This window comes from Ahaetulla prasina, chromosome 4 (assembly GCF_028640845.1).
Source record: "Ahaetulla prasina isolate Xishuangbanna chromosome 4, ASM2864084v1, whole genome shotgun sequence".
NCBI lineage: Eukaryota > Metazoa > Chordata > Lepidosauria > Squamata > Colubridae > Ahaetulla > Ahaetulla prasina.
The window spans coordinates 89,546,616-89,565,594 of record NC_080542.1 but is presented as its reverse complement, the minus strand read 5'-3'; the positions used below and the strand labels follow the sequence as shown (position 1 = coordinate 89,565,594).

Here is an 18,979-nt window from a genome sequence, read left to right as displayed (position 1 = left end):
ATCTCATTACACATTATTTTAATTTACTTCCTTATAAAGATACATTCACACGTTACTATGCCTGCTCTACTGAAATAAGGAAAGACTATATGGAACACATGCACTTTAACCAATTCTTCCCAATCTCTTTTATATGCAACAAATATTGAATTTAATACATAGAAAACATAAATAAAACTACAATTTATGCAATTACCTAAGTAGTCCTCAACCTACAACATTTGTTCAAAATTATGACAGTGCTGAATGAAGAGACGTTTGATCTGTACTTGAAGTTACTGCAACCTCCGGATGAAATTTTGGGCACCAGGCAATCTGTCCTTAAAACCAACTGGAGGGATGCTGGACCTGACACCTATTGTTCCCCCAGTTCTGTGCCCTGCCAGGCACCAGAGAATTTGACTCTACCCCCTGCCCTATCATATCTTTTCCAATTACTTCTTCCAAAGATCAGCTCATGTTTTCCTGAAAGCAAGGGACATCTGGAAGCAGGTGCCATTATCACAATCTCTCAGAACGGCATGATTTTTAAAACCATAAATTTGGAAAAATGTACCCTTCAGAATATCATTCCAGAATGGTCTGAGGGGGTGTGTGTAGGAAGGCTATGTATTACATTGGCTGTGGACTTCTTCAATAAAGTGATATTTGCAAGAGGTAAGTGGTGCAAGGAGTGATGGGATGGGGAGGAGATCCAAGGCTGTGGGATCTGGTAGGGCAGGAAGTAGGCCCATGTCCTGCAGGACCCAGTGAGGAGTGAGAAATCTGGAGAATCAGTAGCAGAAATTTTGAATAGTTTGGAGAACTGGCAAATACCATCTCTGGCTGGTCCCAGAATGGGATGGGAAGATTTTGCAATATCCTTCCCCCAGGAGTGGGGAGGGAATAGGGAGTTTTCAATATCCTTCCCCTGGAGTGGGGTGGAAAGGGAGATTTTTCAGTATCCTTCTCCTGCCAGGCCCACCAACCCATGCCCACCAAGCCACGCCCACAGAACTGGTAGTAAAAAAATTTGGATTTCACCACTGACCCAGTGGTGTGGGAAATATGTAAGCGTGCCCAAGGGGGTGGGGGAAACTCTGGGAGGCCAGGCATAGGCCAACTATGGGAGCTGGGGGGAAATGCTTCAGTGCAGGCCCGGGCCTACAACTGGGCCTCTCCTGCCTCAAGCAATCCACTCTCTCTTAACAATCCTGCATAGGACTTTGGTTGTTGAATGAGGCAATTGCGTGGGCACCTAACTTAACAATCACAATTTACAACTGTAATTCTGAACTCTACTGCGATCATAACCCAAAGACTACCTGTAAATTCTATTCAGCAGACAAAGCAATGTCAGTTCATTGATTAAGAAATGGTTTTTACTATAGTAGTAAAAGTTTATAGTAAACTTTCTTACTGTATAAATCTAATAAAAATAATCATGTGAAATTCACATTAATGTTCCTAAAGAACATGCCATGCAGTAACATTAGTACAAATTCATTTTCAACATTGCTAACTTTCAGATATTTTGATTTCTGGAAACTCTGAGTTTCCAATACAAGTAAATAGTGAATTTTGTATTAGGTGACCTCAATAATACAAAAATACTCTTTAAACTATCACTAATACATCTTGTATAACAAAAGAATATAGGTATTTATTAATATTTCTCACGTGTAATGGAAGACACAGCTACTGATAAACAAAGATTAGGTTGAACTCTGGATAATTTGACCTGTTTATTGCTTAACAGATTGACCACCAGTCAGTACATCAAAGTCAGAATTTCAATCACAACCCTGTCCACTCTTCTGCATATAATTATAGAAAAAAATTATAGAAAAAACAGGTGCAGAAAAACCCCGATGCAATTTTTTTTAAAGCAAACTGAAGTTACTATAGCAGCCATAAGGTTGTTATTCTCAAGAGGAAAAGAAAATAGTAGGATTTGCTAACTACCACTGCTATCCAAGTTCTTAACTTTTGACCTGGTCCTGCTTAGCTCAACTTCAAACGTCAGCTGCTTATTGTGATACAACTTAAGGTGTGTTACTTATTAGCCAAATAGTTAAATTCTGTTTACCATTACAATGAGACATTCTGAATAGCTAGCTGTATTAGGAGTTTTTGTATATTATTTTATCAAGCCTTAAAATGTCTGTTTCATCTACCTCAAGTGCAAAATAAATCCAAGGTTTTCTACTGAAATATTGATAATGTTAAGACAGTGTAAAAAGCAAGTACCAAAACCAATCAGAACAACATCTGTCTCCCAAAAAACATTAACAAAAGCACCCAAATGAGATACCCCACCTGCCTAGACTGTAGAACAGAGATCCCCAACCCCTGGTCCGTGGACCCCCACTGGGCCATGGCATGACAGCAACCTGGAAGCGCAAACAAGCAAAGCCCCATCCACTGGATGCAGGCAGCATGAAAAACCATTTCCCTTCCGGTCAGGGAAAAAACCTTTCTCCGTGGAACTGGTCCTTAGTGCCCCAAAGGTTGAGGGCTACTGCTCTAGAATATTAAGAATGAACTGACTTATTTCAACACCATAGAAAAAAATCTGAATGTAAAATGCTTTACAAGTATAGACAAGTAATCTACTTAAAATGACAATTGAGTCTGTAATTTCCATCAGTAAGTGACATGGCCTTAAAGCACTATCACATTGCTTAGGAATGGCAATCCCTGTAGTCCCAGTGGCTATCAATAACTGAATCCCATGGTTGTTAAGCAAGGCAACTTCCTGTTAGCTTCCCTCAACCAAGTCAGAGTGGAAGCTAGCAGTAAGCTATAATCTCAGGCAAGTATGGGTAGGGGAAGCAGCAACAGCAACAGAAGGGGATATGGGGAAGGGTTGAGGAAGGTGTATGAGAGGTGCTGCAAGACACAGGTGCCAAAAGATGTCGGGAGATGGGACAGAGTGCACAATAGGCACTGCATGAGGAAGGTGTGGGGGTACATGTGAGTGGTGTGAGGAAGGTGAACAAGGGTAGATGAAAAGTATCATGTAATGTGGAGACAGTACAAGGGTGCATGTATTCCACAAAGTGCATGACATTCCATGCAAGTCAGGGAAGGTGTGTGACAAGATATGTGAGGCACTATGTGGATTGAGGGTGCACAAGGGTATGTGCAGGAAGTGCCACATGGGTTGCAAAAGGTGCAAGAGTGGCCAACCAAGAATGAGCACAAAGAGGTTGGGGAAGGGTAGAGGGATGGGAGAAATTTATCCCAGTGACTTTTCATCTTTCCTCCCAGCTTCCCCTTTGACTTTCTGGGGAAGCCAGCATAGAAGGTTGCAAATGGTGACCATGTGATTGTGGAACTTTTGGTAACTAGTCATGAGTGTGAATGGGTTGCCAAGCACTCAGATCATGATCTAATGATTACAGGGGTGTTGGGCATGGGGTTGTTGTGGCTCATGTGGTTATGACACTGAGTCAGAAAACAACTGAGGGGTTGACAGCTTTGCAATTGTAAACCTGAGAAGACGAGCAGCATGACTAAATGAATTCCTGTCAATTTGTATCAGCTCTTCCCAACCTAGCAATTTGAAAGAATGTAGATGCAAGTAGATAAATATCATGTTTCCATGCAAATAACACCCAATCAGAAAATAAGCTCTAGCATAGTTTTTTAACCTGCGCCTAATATAAGCTCTACCCCCAAAATAAGCCCTAGTTAAGATTGTCAGCTCTGGTGGTGGGCGGGGGCATGGCCAGCACAGAAAGCAGTGAGCAGGCGCAGGGGACCTTAATTTAATGCTTTTTAACCTACAAATAGAAAACCAGTTACTAATACTACTACTTCTTTTCTTTCTTGGCCTCACTTTTTTCTGTCTCCTTTTCCTTGTCATCTGTCCTCTCCTTCTTACTCTCCTCCTTCTTTTTGGCATCTCTGTTGACAATCTTCTTGTTGATCAGCTTGTACAGCGCTGCTACTGAACGGATCAGGCGAGGCAGGAGGCAGGGATGGCACCTGTGTGCTCTGCCTCCACCATCCAACATTGTCCTCCAGTACTCCTCTAGCTTTGCCCATCTAAGCTTGTTCGTTCCAAGGCTCTGTCTGTTGCTGCGCCAAAATGCCAACTTGATGAGAGGGGATTGATTTTTCTGCAAACGATTTAATGAGGGTGTGCTGAATCCACTCAGGGCAGCGAATTGCTACAATGCTACCACCAAATGGATCAGGTGAGGCATGGGGCAGGCAGGAATGTGCCAAACCGCAGCACCTGCACCCTTGGGCCCCACCATCCAGCACTGCTCTTATCAGTAAATTAAAAGGATTAAATTAACTCCCCTCATGTGCATTTGCTGCCTCCTGTGGTAACCACCACCACCTGCAAAGCTGACAGCAGGATAAGGCGACAGTGGTGGCAGGAGTCCTGGCTACAACCACAGCAATCAGCAGTGAATGGGAGTGGTGGCAGGAGGTGCCTTACTAGCTGCCACTGCCAGGGGAGATGGGAAAGGGGTTGCTCCGGCCGTTCCTACCGGGGTGTGTTTGTGGGAAATGGTGGTCTCCTTTCTGGTGGGGAAGGCCAGCCAGCGCTTCACAGGGCAGTTTGCTTGTGTGCCCCGCTCTGCATTCCACCCCAGAAGCAAGATCAAAACTTTGGCTTCTCTCTGGAAGGGTGACGCGTCCTGGTCGGAAGAATGATGTGACTTTTCACGCAGCTCGTTCTGCCTTTCTGGTTTGGTTTTCCTGGATTGACCTTTTCCCACACTCCGCCACTTTGCCTTTCACTTTGTCTTACTTTTTCACCCAGGAGGCAGTGACTGCATGGAGTTCACAGTGTGCTGTGAGCCCCTCCCTTGCTTTGTGGCGGCAGCCTGCCTCTGTGGAAAAAAAAGACATCACCCCAAAATAAACCCTAATAGGTCTTTTGTAGCAAAAATATAAGACCCTTCACACGGCCTGTTTTTGGCCGGCAGAGGGCTGCTGGAGACGAGGGAGAGTGAAAACAAGGTGGGGGGGCACACATGGCCCCCTGTGCCTGTTTTGGCCAGTAAAGTGCTGCATGAGGTCCCTTCTCCATCTCACTCACTTCCCACATGGAGAACTACAATGCTGATCCGGCCCTGAAAGAAATTCAGTTTGACATCCGTTTTAAACCATTCTAATCTGGTTTCTATCCTACTTTTTTCACTCTTTTGATTTTGATTTTTTTTTTTTTGCAATTTTTTTTATACACATAAAAAAGAATCATTTTGAACAGGATATCAGTCAGGTACATCCTTAAACATATTTCAAATTTCACCCCCCCCCCAATTGTATTGTATCAATATATTTTCTTCTCCTTAGAGTTTATTATTGTTTGCACATATCTAATAAAAATTCTATTCCAACCCCCCATTCTGAAATCCATATTTAAATCAAGTCTAGTCCTCATATTTTAAACCCTTTTTACCGTACCCAGATGTTCCAAATATAACAATACATTATTAGTAATTATTCTATTAGTTTCTGAAATTTCACAAAACTGAAATTATTCTATATTGCTTTTAAATCAGAGGTCAGACTATCTAAAAACCCTTTCTTAAAGCTGCCCTGTAATCGCATAAACATTTCCATCTTGCTTAGGAATAGTCCTGTAATCACAAAGACTATTCCCTCTTATCATTTTATTCTGCCTCTAAGTAACATATGCTAAAGAGTTTCCATGTAATCAATTCTCAATAAGAAAGATAAAAAATTTTCTATAGCCCTTTCCTCCGTTCCCCAAAAGATCATTAATAGTTATTCTATAATTGTCATTTATATTTTGCTTAATGATTGAGTTCTCTGCTTAATTCTTAAATATATTTAAATCTGAGGTCAGCCCTCCAAGGTCCTTTCTTAAAGCTGTCTTTCGATCACGCCAACATATCCATCTTTTGGGAATAGCCCTGAAATCACAAAGACTATTCGATTCTTGCATTTCTTCCGCCACCTCTGAATCTGAGGGCAGCCCACCAAAGCCTTTTCTTTAAGCCATCGTGTGATCACACCAATATATCCATCTTCTTGGGAATAGTCTTGAAATCATGAAAACTATTTGATTCTTGCATTTCTTCCTCTGCCTGTGGATGTCACTCTTTAGTTACAATTAAAAAGGTAAAGGTTCCCCTCGCACTTATGTGCTAGTCGTTGCCGACTCTACGGGGTGGTGCTTATCTCTGTTTCAAAGCCGAAGAGCCAGCACTGTCCGAAGACGTCTCCATGGTCATGTGGCCGGCATGACTCAATGCCAAAGGCGCACAGAACACTGTTACCTTCCCACCAAAGGTGGTCCCTATTTTTTCTACTTGCATTTTTACATGCTTTTGAAACTGCTAGGTTGGCAGAAGCTGGGACTCACCCCGTTACATGGCAGCACTAGGGTTTCGAACTGCCAAGCTGCCGACCTTTCAATCGACAAGCTCAGCTGTCTTAGCCCCTGAGCCACAGCATCCCTAATTAGTTACAATTACAATCCACAAATAACAAGTGGCCATTTTGTTTGTCATGCTTAAATAACAATTTAGTTTCTTTTATTCTTAAAGATTTTAAATCATAAAAATCAGCTTTCTTGTCCACAATCTTTTCTTAATATGTCCTAAAATCACACAAATATATCAATCTACTATATCAAAGTATCTGTGATATCTATATGGTATGGTATGGTATCTATATCAAAGTATATATCAAATACAAGTATATCAAAGACAATTCCTTTCTTCCCTTTCTTCCTCTGCCTTTGAATGTCGTCCTTTCATTTACAGTCTCAATTAGCACAGTCTCCATTTTATTTCTATGATGTTAAGCCATAGAAATACCTTGCCTTTATCTCCACTTATTTCTCTTTTTCAAAATCTTCTCACATTTTAATAGTTTCAGTCCCAAAATACAGAGGTTAGAGGGATTTGAAATGTTCCATCAAAGTCAATTTAATATTTCCTTTAGCTCCTTTCTCTTATTCCTTTTCTTATATAAATTTTGAATAATGAGTCGAAACTTCCAGGCAGTTTACTTAATTAAAAAAGAACTTATTTTCCTTTAGTTAATTAGGGCTCTAGACTTCAATTCCAAGCCCTCTCTTTCAGAATTAGGGTATCCTTTAATATATTTCCTTCCGTTTTCAATTTCCATTAAGTTTAGCCGCTAATTCCATATTTCTTCAATGTTTGTGCCTATTTTAAAAACAATATTTCTTCGTGAGTTGGTGACAACTCACCCAACTTCAATATCTGTTCTGAAAAAGTGCTTCTTCCTCCTGCCTGTTCTTGTGGCCGTCCCGACTTTGTAGCAGCTGATGGCGGCTGCCATTCCTCCCCGATGGGTCGGAGGAAAAAGACCCGAGCTACAGGGAGTTTGCAATCTTCCTTTTTGCTCCAACGGCTCCCCCATTCTTTGCTGCCTCTACAGGATAGCTATGGTCCAAGACGGACGCCCATAATGGGGGGGATTTTGGCACACACCCCGGAGCTATTGGGGTGTGCGACCATCTCATTCGTGACACTGGTCACGCCCCACTCTTTTGATTTTCTTGAACCCAACTGAGACTGTAAAAAATGACAGGTATCCTTTAAAAATTTAAATCAAAACATTTTATACCATTTTAAATAAACTGAATTTTGTTTAATGGTAATGTCTTATTATTTATACTTTATGTTGCATGGTATATTATGTTCTTTGTCATTTTCTCACAGTTTTTTTAACAAAAATAACAGTAAATTATTGCAAGTCAATTTGGTATAATGGTTAAAACACCAATCTAAAAACAAAAACACTGTGTATTCTAATCCTGCCTTAGGCACAAAGCCAAATAGGGAACTTTGGGGGCAGTTCTGTTCTGTTAGCCCTAGGATGGAGGCAAATTGCCCAATGAAAAAACACTTCAGAAAATGTTGCAAATAAAAATGCATAGATTTGTCCAGGTAGTTGGTAGAAGTCAAGATCAAGTTAAACACACATTCATGCATACATATGCAAACAATGAAAAATCTAACATTATATACAAATGTAGTAAAACCTATTTGGAAATTTTGCTTAACTGAGTGCAAATACAATATTGAGAAGTTTATGTTACACGAACCAAACATCAGTTTTAGAAACCAATAAAAATGCTAAAAACAGACTTTCAGTTGGCTCCGCTTCATTGATGGTGGTCTTTTTTAGACCGCTAACTCGTAGTCTGTAGAGCTGCCAGGACAGCGCAAATCAGCTGTCCGGCAGCTTGAAAATCTCCCCCTCGGGCAAAGAGAGAGAGATGAGCATTTGGGCTCAAGTTGAGCCATCCGGAGAAGCCCCAGAAAAGTTTCTGGAGGCTTGAGGGGAGTGCTCCTTCTAAAGCCTGAAAGAAGCTCCGGACTCAGAGGGAATCTGTCTTTTGGCAGAAAAAAACGTAGCGTCCAATCTCCGCAGCAGAAATGGATTTGTGATGAATTGTAACGTGGATAGAGCAGAAACTGGAGTTCTAGCATTAGTTTGTAAGAAGATTGCAAGCCCCTAATAGAGGATACATTTGTTGTGGAGATAGGAGAGAAGAAAGCAAATGGCATTTTGTGGAATGCAAGCAAATGGCGATTTGTGTATTGGAAACGAAAGTTAAGGAAATGCTTATTAACAGCCAGTGTGGAGCCAGGAGATATACAAGAAGATACTGACTAAATGGAAGAAATGAGAATTTTATGATTTATATTTTTTCTTCTTCTTTGGGATTACAGTGATTTAGAAGAAAAGTTTTTTGAATCTTTCCTTTTTAACCCCTTTTTGTCCTCTGTTACTTGGTAGGTTATATATTTTAAAAAATGGCTTTTAAGCAAATAGTACCAAAAGCCACTAAAAACTTTGAAATTTCTTCAGTTCAGATACGAAAATTAAAAGAAGACATTAAAGAGGAATTAAGAAATTTTTTACAGTAGTTTCTGGAGACTCATCTTTCAGAAATAGATCAAAAATTTGATGAAATAGAGAAAGAGATGTTGGATTTTAAGGAAGTGGTGGAAGAGCAGAAGAGGGAAATGAAAATGGTAAAGGATGCAATTTTGCAAATATTAAAGTCTTGTATTCAGATGGAGGATAGTTTGGAAGAACTTAATAAAGTTAATTTAGAGTTGCAAAGGAAAATAGAGGAAATTCAAAAGAATCAAAACAATTGGAACTTAGATAATTAGATGGAACATATACAGGTTAGATAGATAGGGCAGATGAAGAAAGTGTAATATTACAATATAGATTAATGGAATATGCCATAAGGGTGAAGGGGTTGAAGGAAAGTAGGAAGGAAAATTTAAAAGAGATTTTTACGCAAGCTTTTGCTCAGATAAATGGTATGGAGCCAGAAGACTTTGAGATTAATATTGAAAGAATTTATTGTGTTAATTCTTGGTGGGCAAGACAAAATAGATTACCGGGGGATGTGGTTATTTATTTTACAACTAAAAAGGTTAGGTATGAAAACTTGCAAGCCTTTTATAAAAATAAATTTCAAACATTGGGACAAGATATAAAAATGATGAAGGAAATTCCTCCTAAAATATTAAGAAAGAGAAGAGAATTTGCTTTTTTAGTAGATGAGTTTAAGAAACATCAGATATATTTTAGATGGGAAGTTCCAATGGGTTTGTCAGTGAATTTTAGAGGTAGAAGGTATTTTCTTAGTACAGTTATGAAAGCAAGAAAGTTCTATATTAATGTTTTAAAGAGCGGGAATCCTTTTTTGTTAGATGCTAAGTTAACTAGTTTGGAGATGATGGAAAATAGAACAGGAGAGGGGAGGAATGTTTAAGATGTGAATATGATGATTATGGTTAATTTCTAGAATTGATTTGTTTAGGATATAAATTATAGGACTTTTGTTATTTGTTATTTGTAAGGTATAAACCTATGGGATGATACTATTTAATTTTGAAGGATGGAAAGTAAAATTTATGAATTTAGATAATGTTGTGGATGTAATGATGTTAATTGTTTACTGTTATATTTTGGATGTAACTTAAATGATTATTCGTTTTAACTGATACGCTTTGGATATAAGTTTATAGACAGCAAAAGTTATGAAGTTAAGTTGGAAATATCGTATCTGAGAAACTTTATTCGTAATGATATTAGACTGATGGAGTAATATTGGAAGATTGGACATTAAATGTTATGACAATTGAAGAAATATATAAGTGATGAAAATTTGAGCTCGAGAAGATGGACTGTAATTTAAGAAATGGACTTATGAAATTTGAAGGAATATACAAGTGGAGAAAATTTGAATTTGAGAAGATGGACTAATTTTAGAAACGGACTGTAAGAAGAAGTAATATATGAAGGGAAGATTGTATTGGTATTGTTCCTTTTCTTTTTTTTATTACTCTTTCTTATCTTTTTATTTTTATTGTGAGGGGATTTAAAGTTTTAGAGAGGGGTGGGAGTTTATGTATATTTTGTATATTTTAGCTTGTGATTGTTGGTTATAATACCCGGTATTTGCTCTGGGAAGTCCGGGGGGGGAAGGGGAGGAGGGGAGGGGAGAGGGAGGAGGGAGGAGGGGGGGAAATGATACATGGATTGTTTATTAATGTACAGTAATGATTGAAGATATGAAATTAAAATTTGAAATGATATTGGGGCTGCTCGACTGCCATTTCAGAAAGAAAGGGAGAGAGGAGTAGAAGAAGGGAAGAAAGTAGGTAGGAAAGAGTTGAGGAGGAGGAGGGGAATAAGAAGGTTAGAAAGGGTGGAAGAAGGGAGGAGTGGAGAAGGAGGAGAGGAAGTAGTAAAGTGAAGGAGATGAAGGAAGGGGAAAGTAGTAGAGGGTAGAGGGAGGTTGTGAAGAAAGGAAGTGGCAGTCGGGCAGGCCTGAATCAGCAATGAATAAAAATTAATGATTAATGATGGATAACAGATTGTACATAAATATGATGTTGGAAAATGGAAATAAAAATTTTTACTTAAAAAAATGCTAAAAATATATACCATTAAACTAGTTTGGAAAGATCAAATTATCATATCAAACTTGGGTCCTTGAGTGGCGCAGACTGCTAAACAGTCTGTTATTAACAACAGCTGCCTGCAATTACTGCAGGTTCAAGTCCCACCAGGCCCAAGGTTGACTCAGCCTTCCATCCTTTATAAGGTAGGTAAAATGAGGACCCAGATTGTTGGGGGCAATAAGTTGACTTTGTATATAATATATAAATAGGATGAAGACTATTGCTTAACATAGTGTAAGGCGCCCTGAGTCTTTGGAGAAGGGCGGGGTATAAATGTAAATTTAAAAAAAACCCACCTAAATAACCCTAGGAATAAACAAAAAATAAATAAGTAAAACAAGGGGAAAAGGCATTTGGGAATATATAAACTTACACTGTAAAGAAAATTCAAAATTTAAAAGGTAATTAATCTGTCTGTCCCCTAAAATACATTTGAACTTTTGTGGGTAATCTTTTAAGAAATATTTTGGTAATCTTAAAATGTGGAATAGATTTTAATAATAATGAGAATAATACTTATTAATATTTAATTCTTCAAAAATTCTACTTTGAAAATTTGTGGTAAAATGTTCTATTGGAAAATTTGGTGGAAGTTAGTATCACATTAAAATAATTATTACATAATGGCTGTTCTAAAAAAATTTCCCAATTTCAAATTGAATTTGAACTTTCTATTTCACAATAATGGTGATATTTTCAACTTGAGTATGTTGTAATTGATCAATATGGGCTATATGAAGGATCCTACTGGTTGAACAACCGGTTTGCTGAGTGCGTGCTTCACCAGTATAACCCGAAGGCAGGTGGATGGGTCCACTTTCACAGCAACAGAGAACTGGTTCACTCTTGGCAGGAAGTGGGAACTACCAGTTCAGTCGAACCAGTCCGAACCGGAAGAATCCCACCACTGGCCATATGCTATGGTCATCTTAAAGACCAAATGGTGGATGCTTCCTCACTTGACAAAATCCATGACAGAATTAAAACTATAACATTTTTTAATTTAAAAGATCAATAATGTTTTTAAACTCAACATTTATGGGATCTTCAATAATACCTGATCAATTGATTCGGATCCTTAAAAAATAAGCTGCTCAAAAAATAAAGGGAATGCTTAAACAATACAATGTACAGTAGTTGAATGTGCTGACAACACCATCACACAAAAATTTTCAATGGAAATCAAATTGAGCAACCCATGGAGGTCTGGATTTGGAGTTACACTCAAAATTAAAGTGGAAACAACACTACAGGCTAATCCAACTTTGATGTAATGTCCTTAAAACAAGTCAAAATGAGGCTCAGTAGTGCATGTGGCCTCCATGTGCCTGTATGACCTCCCTACAATGCCTGGGCATGCTGCTGATGAGATGGCAGATGGTCTCCTGAGGGATCTCCCACACCTGAATTAAAGCATCCCCCAACTCCTGGACAGTCTGTGGTGCAACGTGGCGTTGGTGGATGGAGTGAGACATGATGTCCCAAATGTGCTCAATTGGATTTAGGTCTGGGGAATGGGCGGAGCAGTCCATAGCATCAATGCCTTCGTCTTGCAGGAACTGCTGACACACTCCAGCCACATGAGGTCTAGCATTGTCTTGCATTAGGAGGAACCCAGGGCCAACTGCACCAGTATATGGTCTCACAAGGGGTCTGAGGATCTTATCCCGGTATCTAATGGCAGTCAGGCTACCTCTGGCAATCACATGGAGGGCAGTGCGGCCCCTAAAAAAATGCCACCCCACACCATTACTGACCCATTGCCAAATCGGTCATGCTGGAGGATGTTGCAGGCAGCAGAACATTCTCCACGGCGTCTCCAGACCCTGTCACGTCTGTCATATGTACTCAGTGTGAACCTGCTTTCATCTATGAAGAGCACAAGGCGCAGTGGCAAAGTTGCCAATCTTGCTGTTCTCTGGCAAATGCCAAACATCCTGCACGGTGTTGGGCTGTAAGCACAACCCCCACCTGTGGACATCGGGCCCTCATACCACTCTCTTGGAGTCTGTTTCTGACCATTTGAGCAGCCACATGCACATTTGTGGCTCGCTGGAGGTCATTTTGCAGGGCTCTGGCAGTGCTCCTCCTGTCCCTCCTTGCATGAGGTAACGGTCCTGCTGCTGGGTTGTTGCCTTCCTACAGCCTCCTCCACGTCTCCTGATGTACTGGCCTGTCTCCTGGTAGCACCTCCATGCTCTGGACACTACGCTGACAGACACAGCAAATCTTCTTGCCACAGCTCGCATTGTTGTGCCATCCTGGATGAGCTGCACTACCTGAGCCACTTGTGTGAGTTGTAGACTCTGTCTCATGCTATCACTAGAATGACAGCACTGCCATCATTCAAAAGCGACCAAACCATCAGCCAGAAAGCATAGGAACTGAGAAGTGATCTGTGGTCACCACCTGCAGAACCACTCCTTTATTGGGGATGTCTTGCTAACTGCCTACGCTTTCCACCTGTTGTCTATTCCATGTGCGCAACAGCATGTGGAATTGATTTTCAATCAGTGTTGCTACCTAAGTGGACAGTTTGATTTCACAGAAGTGTGATTGACTTGGAGTTACATTGTGTTGTTTAAGTGTTCCCTTTATTTTTTTGAGCAGTGTATATGGTATCTAAAGACCAATAAAGCTACCATAGCTTTTTTACATTTTATATAAAAATATTTAGCCAAAAAATAATGTTTTTGTACCTATAAAAACAAGTATGCAAAGTTCTACTGAAATTCTATGTAAATAGTCCAAGAAGCATTTAATACAATCATTATTCAGTCTCAAAACACTGTCGAGGAAGATTAATAAAGTCCCAAATTTTAAAATAGAAGAGAATATATGTTCTCAGATTATGGATTCCTTCAATTCTGCCTCACTACCTACTTTCAGTTTGATGGACAAATATGGCAACAAATCTAACTTAAAATTGAGGTTTGTCAATTTAAAACCCTTGGATTATTTGCTTAAAACAAATTATAATACATATCTTGGAAGTAATCAGTTTAGCAGTGTGTTTGTGTGTATGTATGTTTTTGCCACAATATTAGGCTACTCTGATAAAAATTAAATGTAAAGAAATACATATCTAATTGTGTACACAACAACCAAGAAATTAATATTGTCTTGAACTGCATCAACTTTCTTCACATGCCGTATGAGATCAACACTGTCAAACTATTTACTAAATCTACACTACTATTAATCTTCTCATCGTTTCCATCACCAATCTCTTTCCACTTATGACTGTATGACTATAACTTTTTGTTGCTATCATTAAGGGTTAAATTGTACCCTATGACCATCATTTGTGTTGTAAATGTTGTACCTTGATGAAGGTATCTTTTCTTTTATGTACACTGAGAGCATATGCACCAAGACAAATTCCTTGTGTGTCCAATCACATTTGGCCAATAAATTCTATTCTATTCTATTCTATTCTATTCTATTCTATTCTATTCTATTCTATTCTATTCTATTCTTCTGCACATTTGGAGTATATAATCATCTTAAAGATTCATTATTTAATAGATTATTCTAAAATCTTCACTTTTAATTCTTCAATTCATTGCAAGATTAGCCAAGACATAAATATCAAAGTGGAAGAAATCACTGACTTCAAATTCTTTAATGCTATTAATGTGCTAGAGAGCCACTGGCTTAACTTCAAAGTATTAAATAATGTATGTTCTAACCATTTCTTAGTTACCTTGGTAAGTAATTTTCAAAGATTGATTCTTGAAAAAAAACCATAATCTAGAAGCATTGAAGAGACAATTACTGTATTTTTTGGACTATAAGATGCACTTTTTTATCTTCCAAAAGGGGGTGAAAATGTCTGTGCATCTTATAGAGTGAATATTGCTGAGGCCCCGCCCACCTACCAGCCGTTTTTTTGCCTCCACACACCCCATTTTTGGGTCTTTTCAGGTCTTTTTTCAAGGCTGTTTTTGGCCCATTTTTGAGGGGTTTTTTGGCCTATTTTCAAGACTTTTTTTGGCCATTAAAAAAAAATGGCCTGAAAAAAGTCTCAAAAATGCCCCCAAAAAGGCTCAAAAATGGCCCAAAAAAAGCCTTGAAAATGGGCAGGAAAAAGCCTTGAAAATGGGCAAGAAAAAGCCTTGCAAACAGGCCGGGAAAAGGCTGGAAAAGGCCCCAAAAGAGGGCCTGTGGAGGCCAAAAACTTTTTTTTGTTGATCTCTTCTAAATTTTGGTGCGTCTTATAGTCCAAAAAATATGGTAGTTGAAATAAAGAAAAGTATCAGATAATTCAAGATAAAGCTTAGATATGTCCAATACTGATGTTAATTCTTGGCACCAGATCCTTACATTAAGAATCTAATCTGAAGAAATACATTAAAATTGCAAAGTTTATATTAATTTAATTATTAGACTCAATTATGAACTTTTATCCCTTACCATTATAGGTTATCCTTGGTTTTGTCAAACACATCACAAGATGTAAATCCATTTCTTCTGAAGGTACAAATTTGGAACAAACTGGACATTTGAATCCTGAAAAGAAAGAAAATACATAAATAATCCCATTTTGCTTTATTAACTGTATCTCTAATTTCTTTGTTGCTGGTTTTTTGCATAGGGGCTCACAGTGATTTAAGTAGAGGTTTATTCACAACTATAATAGGCTATGTATCTAAGATAGATTATACTGTTCATATACAAAATTGAGTACCCAGTGGTGATATTCATTTTTTTCCCTTACCAGTTCTGTGGCGTGGCTTGGTGGGGGGTCATGTGACTGAGTGAGCATGGCCAACTTGACATCACTCACAGAACAGGGCGGTGGCCATGCATGCACACCTCATTGCCTGCCGGTGCTGCTCGCGGCTGGACCTGGCCAGGAGAATGGCATTAGCCAGAGGGATGGTGTTGCAGCGGTACTGTTCAGAAGGCAGCCAAAAATGATCGTCAGTGACTGGAGGCTTCTTGATGTGAAAAGCGCCAAGCCTCGCCATGTTCCTCCCCAAGTCATGAAGATAAGTGAGCGAGGTGGGCGGAATAGTACATTCCCCGACCCGGCCAATGTGGGCGGCAGCGGCTCTGGGGAATGGCACATTCCCGACCTGGCCAAGGCAGACAATGAGTGGGCGGTGGCTCCAGGGAATGGCACATCCCTGAGCCCCGGTCCCCGGCCCAAAGCAAAGGGCGAACGGGCAGCATGCATAATCTCTTTGAAAGTTCTAGTAAACAAGATGTGAGAAGACAAATAGATCAAAATTCAAAGAGAAGAATATAAGATGTATTATGCAAATGATATACTGTTAACAATTAGGTAAACATAAAATTCTATGTGGTAGCCGGTGCAAACAATTAAAGTGTCTATGGAGATTCTTAGACATTCAGGTCATGGTTGTCCCAAAGGTGCTTTTCAAGAGGCAACTGGACATTCTGGTTTTTCTTTTCGCAAGAAACTTATTCAGCTCTGACTGGATGGTTGGGAATGGAAGGATTTATACTCCTTGCAGACAGTTGGTCATTTGCAATCTTTTAGCAAGTCATTAAAGTCACCTGGAGGTTTATGTCATCAGGGTTACCTGAGTTGTGGAAATGGGTATGAGCCTTCTTGGAACTGTTGAAAGGAATTAAAGACTTTGGTTGCTTTTTTGAATACAAAATAAATAAAAACTTAGATAACAGCAAAAGACTTAAGCTTTTATGAAGAAAATTTTCTGAAAAGACAGACCATTGTAAGATAATCCACCTAGTTCTATTTAATAGGAAGCATTAAAAATATTTCAAGACAATCATAATGAACTAGACAATTTGATCATTTGGATCCTTCTTGCAGAGATATTTCTTTACCAGATTCCTCAACTTTCTAATGTACTGCCTTCACTGGAAAAGCTAGGACATATTCAAGAGATGAATCTGTCTTGAAAATAGCCTACATTGAACCATACAATACAGTTAAACATCAGCACAAGGAAATGTTTTATGACATTTTGTATGATTAAACTGTTTAATATAATTGTTATAAAATATTGCATAAAATTTGCCTAATTTTAATTCTGCTGGAGTCTTGGGTCCCAGATTTTGTACAGATTCTCTAAAAACTCATTTGAGGTACTTGGTTCAAAAATTGTTGCCTTATGATCACTGTTTTGCAGTTAAAATGTTACAGTAATGGAAGTTTTAGTAGCCTATAGGTTATGGAGAGAAATAAAATGAGATCTTGAACAATGGGAGAAGTCAGGAAATGATTTATTGCAACAATAAAAATGAATTTTATGCAAAATGAACTTTGCAAAATGGCACTGATTTGAAATTCAGACAAAAACTGCCAGATTCACAAAACAGTCAACAGATTTATATGGATTAGGAAAAAAAATAAGAGTAAGATTTAAAATTCTGCAAGATTCAAAAGAAAGATATAAATTAACACTCTCCAAATTAAGACAGAGCAAGCCAAATTAACAGAGAGCAAGCTTCCTGTTAAAAAATAACAGAACAGATAAGAGCTTTGAACAGTAGAATTATTAGTGATAAAAGGAACAATTATAGCTATTGGACTTCATAGATAGCTGTAGCATAAAAAAATACAAAATAACTTGAAAGGGTGCATAATAAGGTAAATCTCTTTAAAATTTGGAATTAAGAGCAAGAATAATTCATTATTTCTTTCCAAAATTTATCACCAGGCCTGGAGTCAGGAGGTGAGGTTGAGTCTGTGCACTGTTAATTATTACTGGTGACTGTTTTTAGCTCAGCTCCTATCTTGCTTTCTCAGTGCTTTCTCAGAATATAATTACTTTCTCTTTTTGAGAAGTAATGACCACGAAACCTATTTGAAAGCTGTTATAATATGAAAGGATTGTGACTTGGATTTTTTTGCCTGTTGACTTATTTTTTCCCAATAATAATTAAGATAATTAGAATGGAAGTCCTATGTATTATACTTTTTGTTTTTGTGACTGAAGTTTGTACTTGCCAATGATATAAACAGGAGTGATATTTGACCAGTTTGGACTGGTTTGGGCAAACTGGAAGCGGCAATTTGAATTGGTTCACTGAACTGGTAAATACCACTTCTGACTGGCCCTGCCCATGCTCGCCTGCTAGCTCTGTTCAGCTGGCTCCAGGGGATTACAAATGCTTCTTTGCGGGAGGGGGTCTTTCCCACGGCCTTGAAAGAGGCGGTGGTGAGACCCCTCCTCAAGAAGCCTTCCCTGGACCCAGCTGTTTTAGGGAATTACCAGCCAGTCTCCAATCTTTGCTTCACGGCGAAGGTTGTAGAGAGTGTGGTGGCATGTCAGCTACCCCAGTACCTGGATGAAGCTGTCTATCTAGACCCGTTCCAGTCCGGCTTCCGGCCCGGATACAGTACGGAGACAGCTTTGGTCGCACTGGTGGAGGGCCAGGGATAGGGGTTACTCCTCTGCCCTGGTCCTATTAGACCTCTCAGCGGCTTTTGATACCATCGACCATGGTATCCTGCTGCGCCGGTTGGAGGAGTTGGGAGTGGGAGGCACCGTTTATCGGTGGTTCTCCTCCTACCTCTCTGACCGGACGCAGACGGTGTTGACAGGGGGGCAGAGATCGACTCCAAGGTGCCTCATGTGTGGGGTGCCGCAGGGGTCGATTCTCTCACCCCTCCTGTTCAACATCTATATGAAGCCGTTGGGTGAGATCATCAGTGGCTTCGGGGTGAGATACCAACTGTACGCTGATGATACTCAGCTGTACTTTTCCACCCTGGGCCACCCAAGTGAAGCTGTCGAAGTGCTGTCCTGGTGTTTGGAAGCCGTATGGGGAGGAACAGGCTCAAACTTAATCCCTCCAAGACGGAGTGGCTGTGGATGCCGGCACCTCGGTACAGTCAGCTGCAGATGCGGCTGTCTGTCGGGGGTGAGTCATTGGCCCCGATGGAGAAGGTACGCAACTTGGGCGTGCTCCTGGATGGTCGGTTGTCCTTTGAAGACCATCTGGCAACCGTCTCCAGGAGACTTTTTATCAGGTTCGCCTGATCCGCCAGTTGCGTCCCTTCCTGGACCGTCCCTTATGCACAGTCACTCATGCTCTCG

The 18,979-nt window shown here is 39.6% G+C and overlaps 1 protein-coding gene across 4 annotated transcripts in view; it reads right to left on the bottom strand.

The window, feature by feature from the left end:
* ZNRF2 (zinc and ring finger 2) overlaps window positions 1-18,979 on the bottom strand; it is a 99,237-nt gene that overhangs the window by 35,858 nt on the left and 44,400 nt on the right. For all 4 annotated transcript variants that reach the window (XM_058180701.1, XM_058180700.1, XM_058180699.1 and 1 more), the window contains exon 2: window positions 15,357-15,452. In XM_058180701.1, the coding sequence (XP_058036684.1) occupies window positions 15,357-15,452 (96 nt within the window). The remainder of the gene's footprint in view (window positions 1-15,356; window positions 15,453-18,979) is intronic.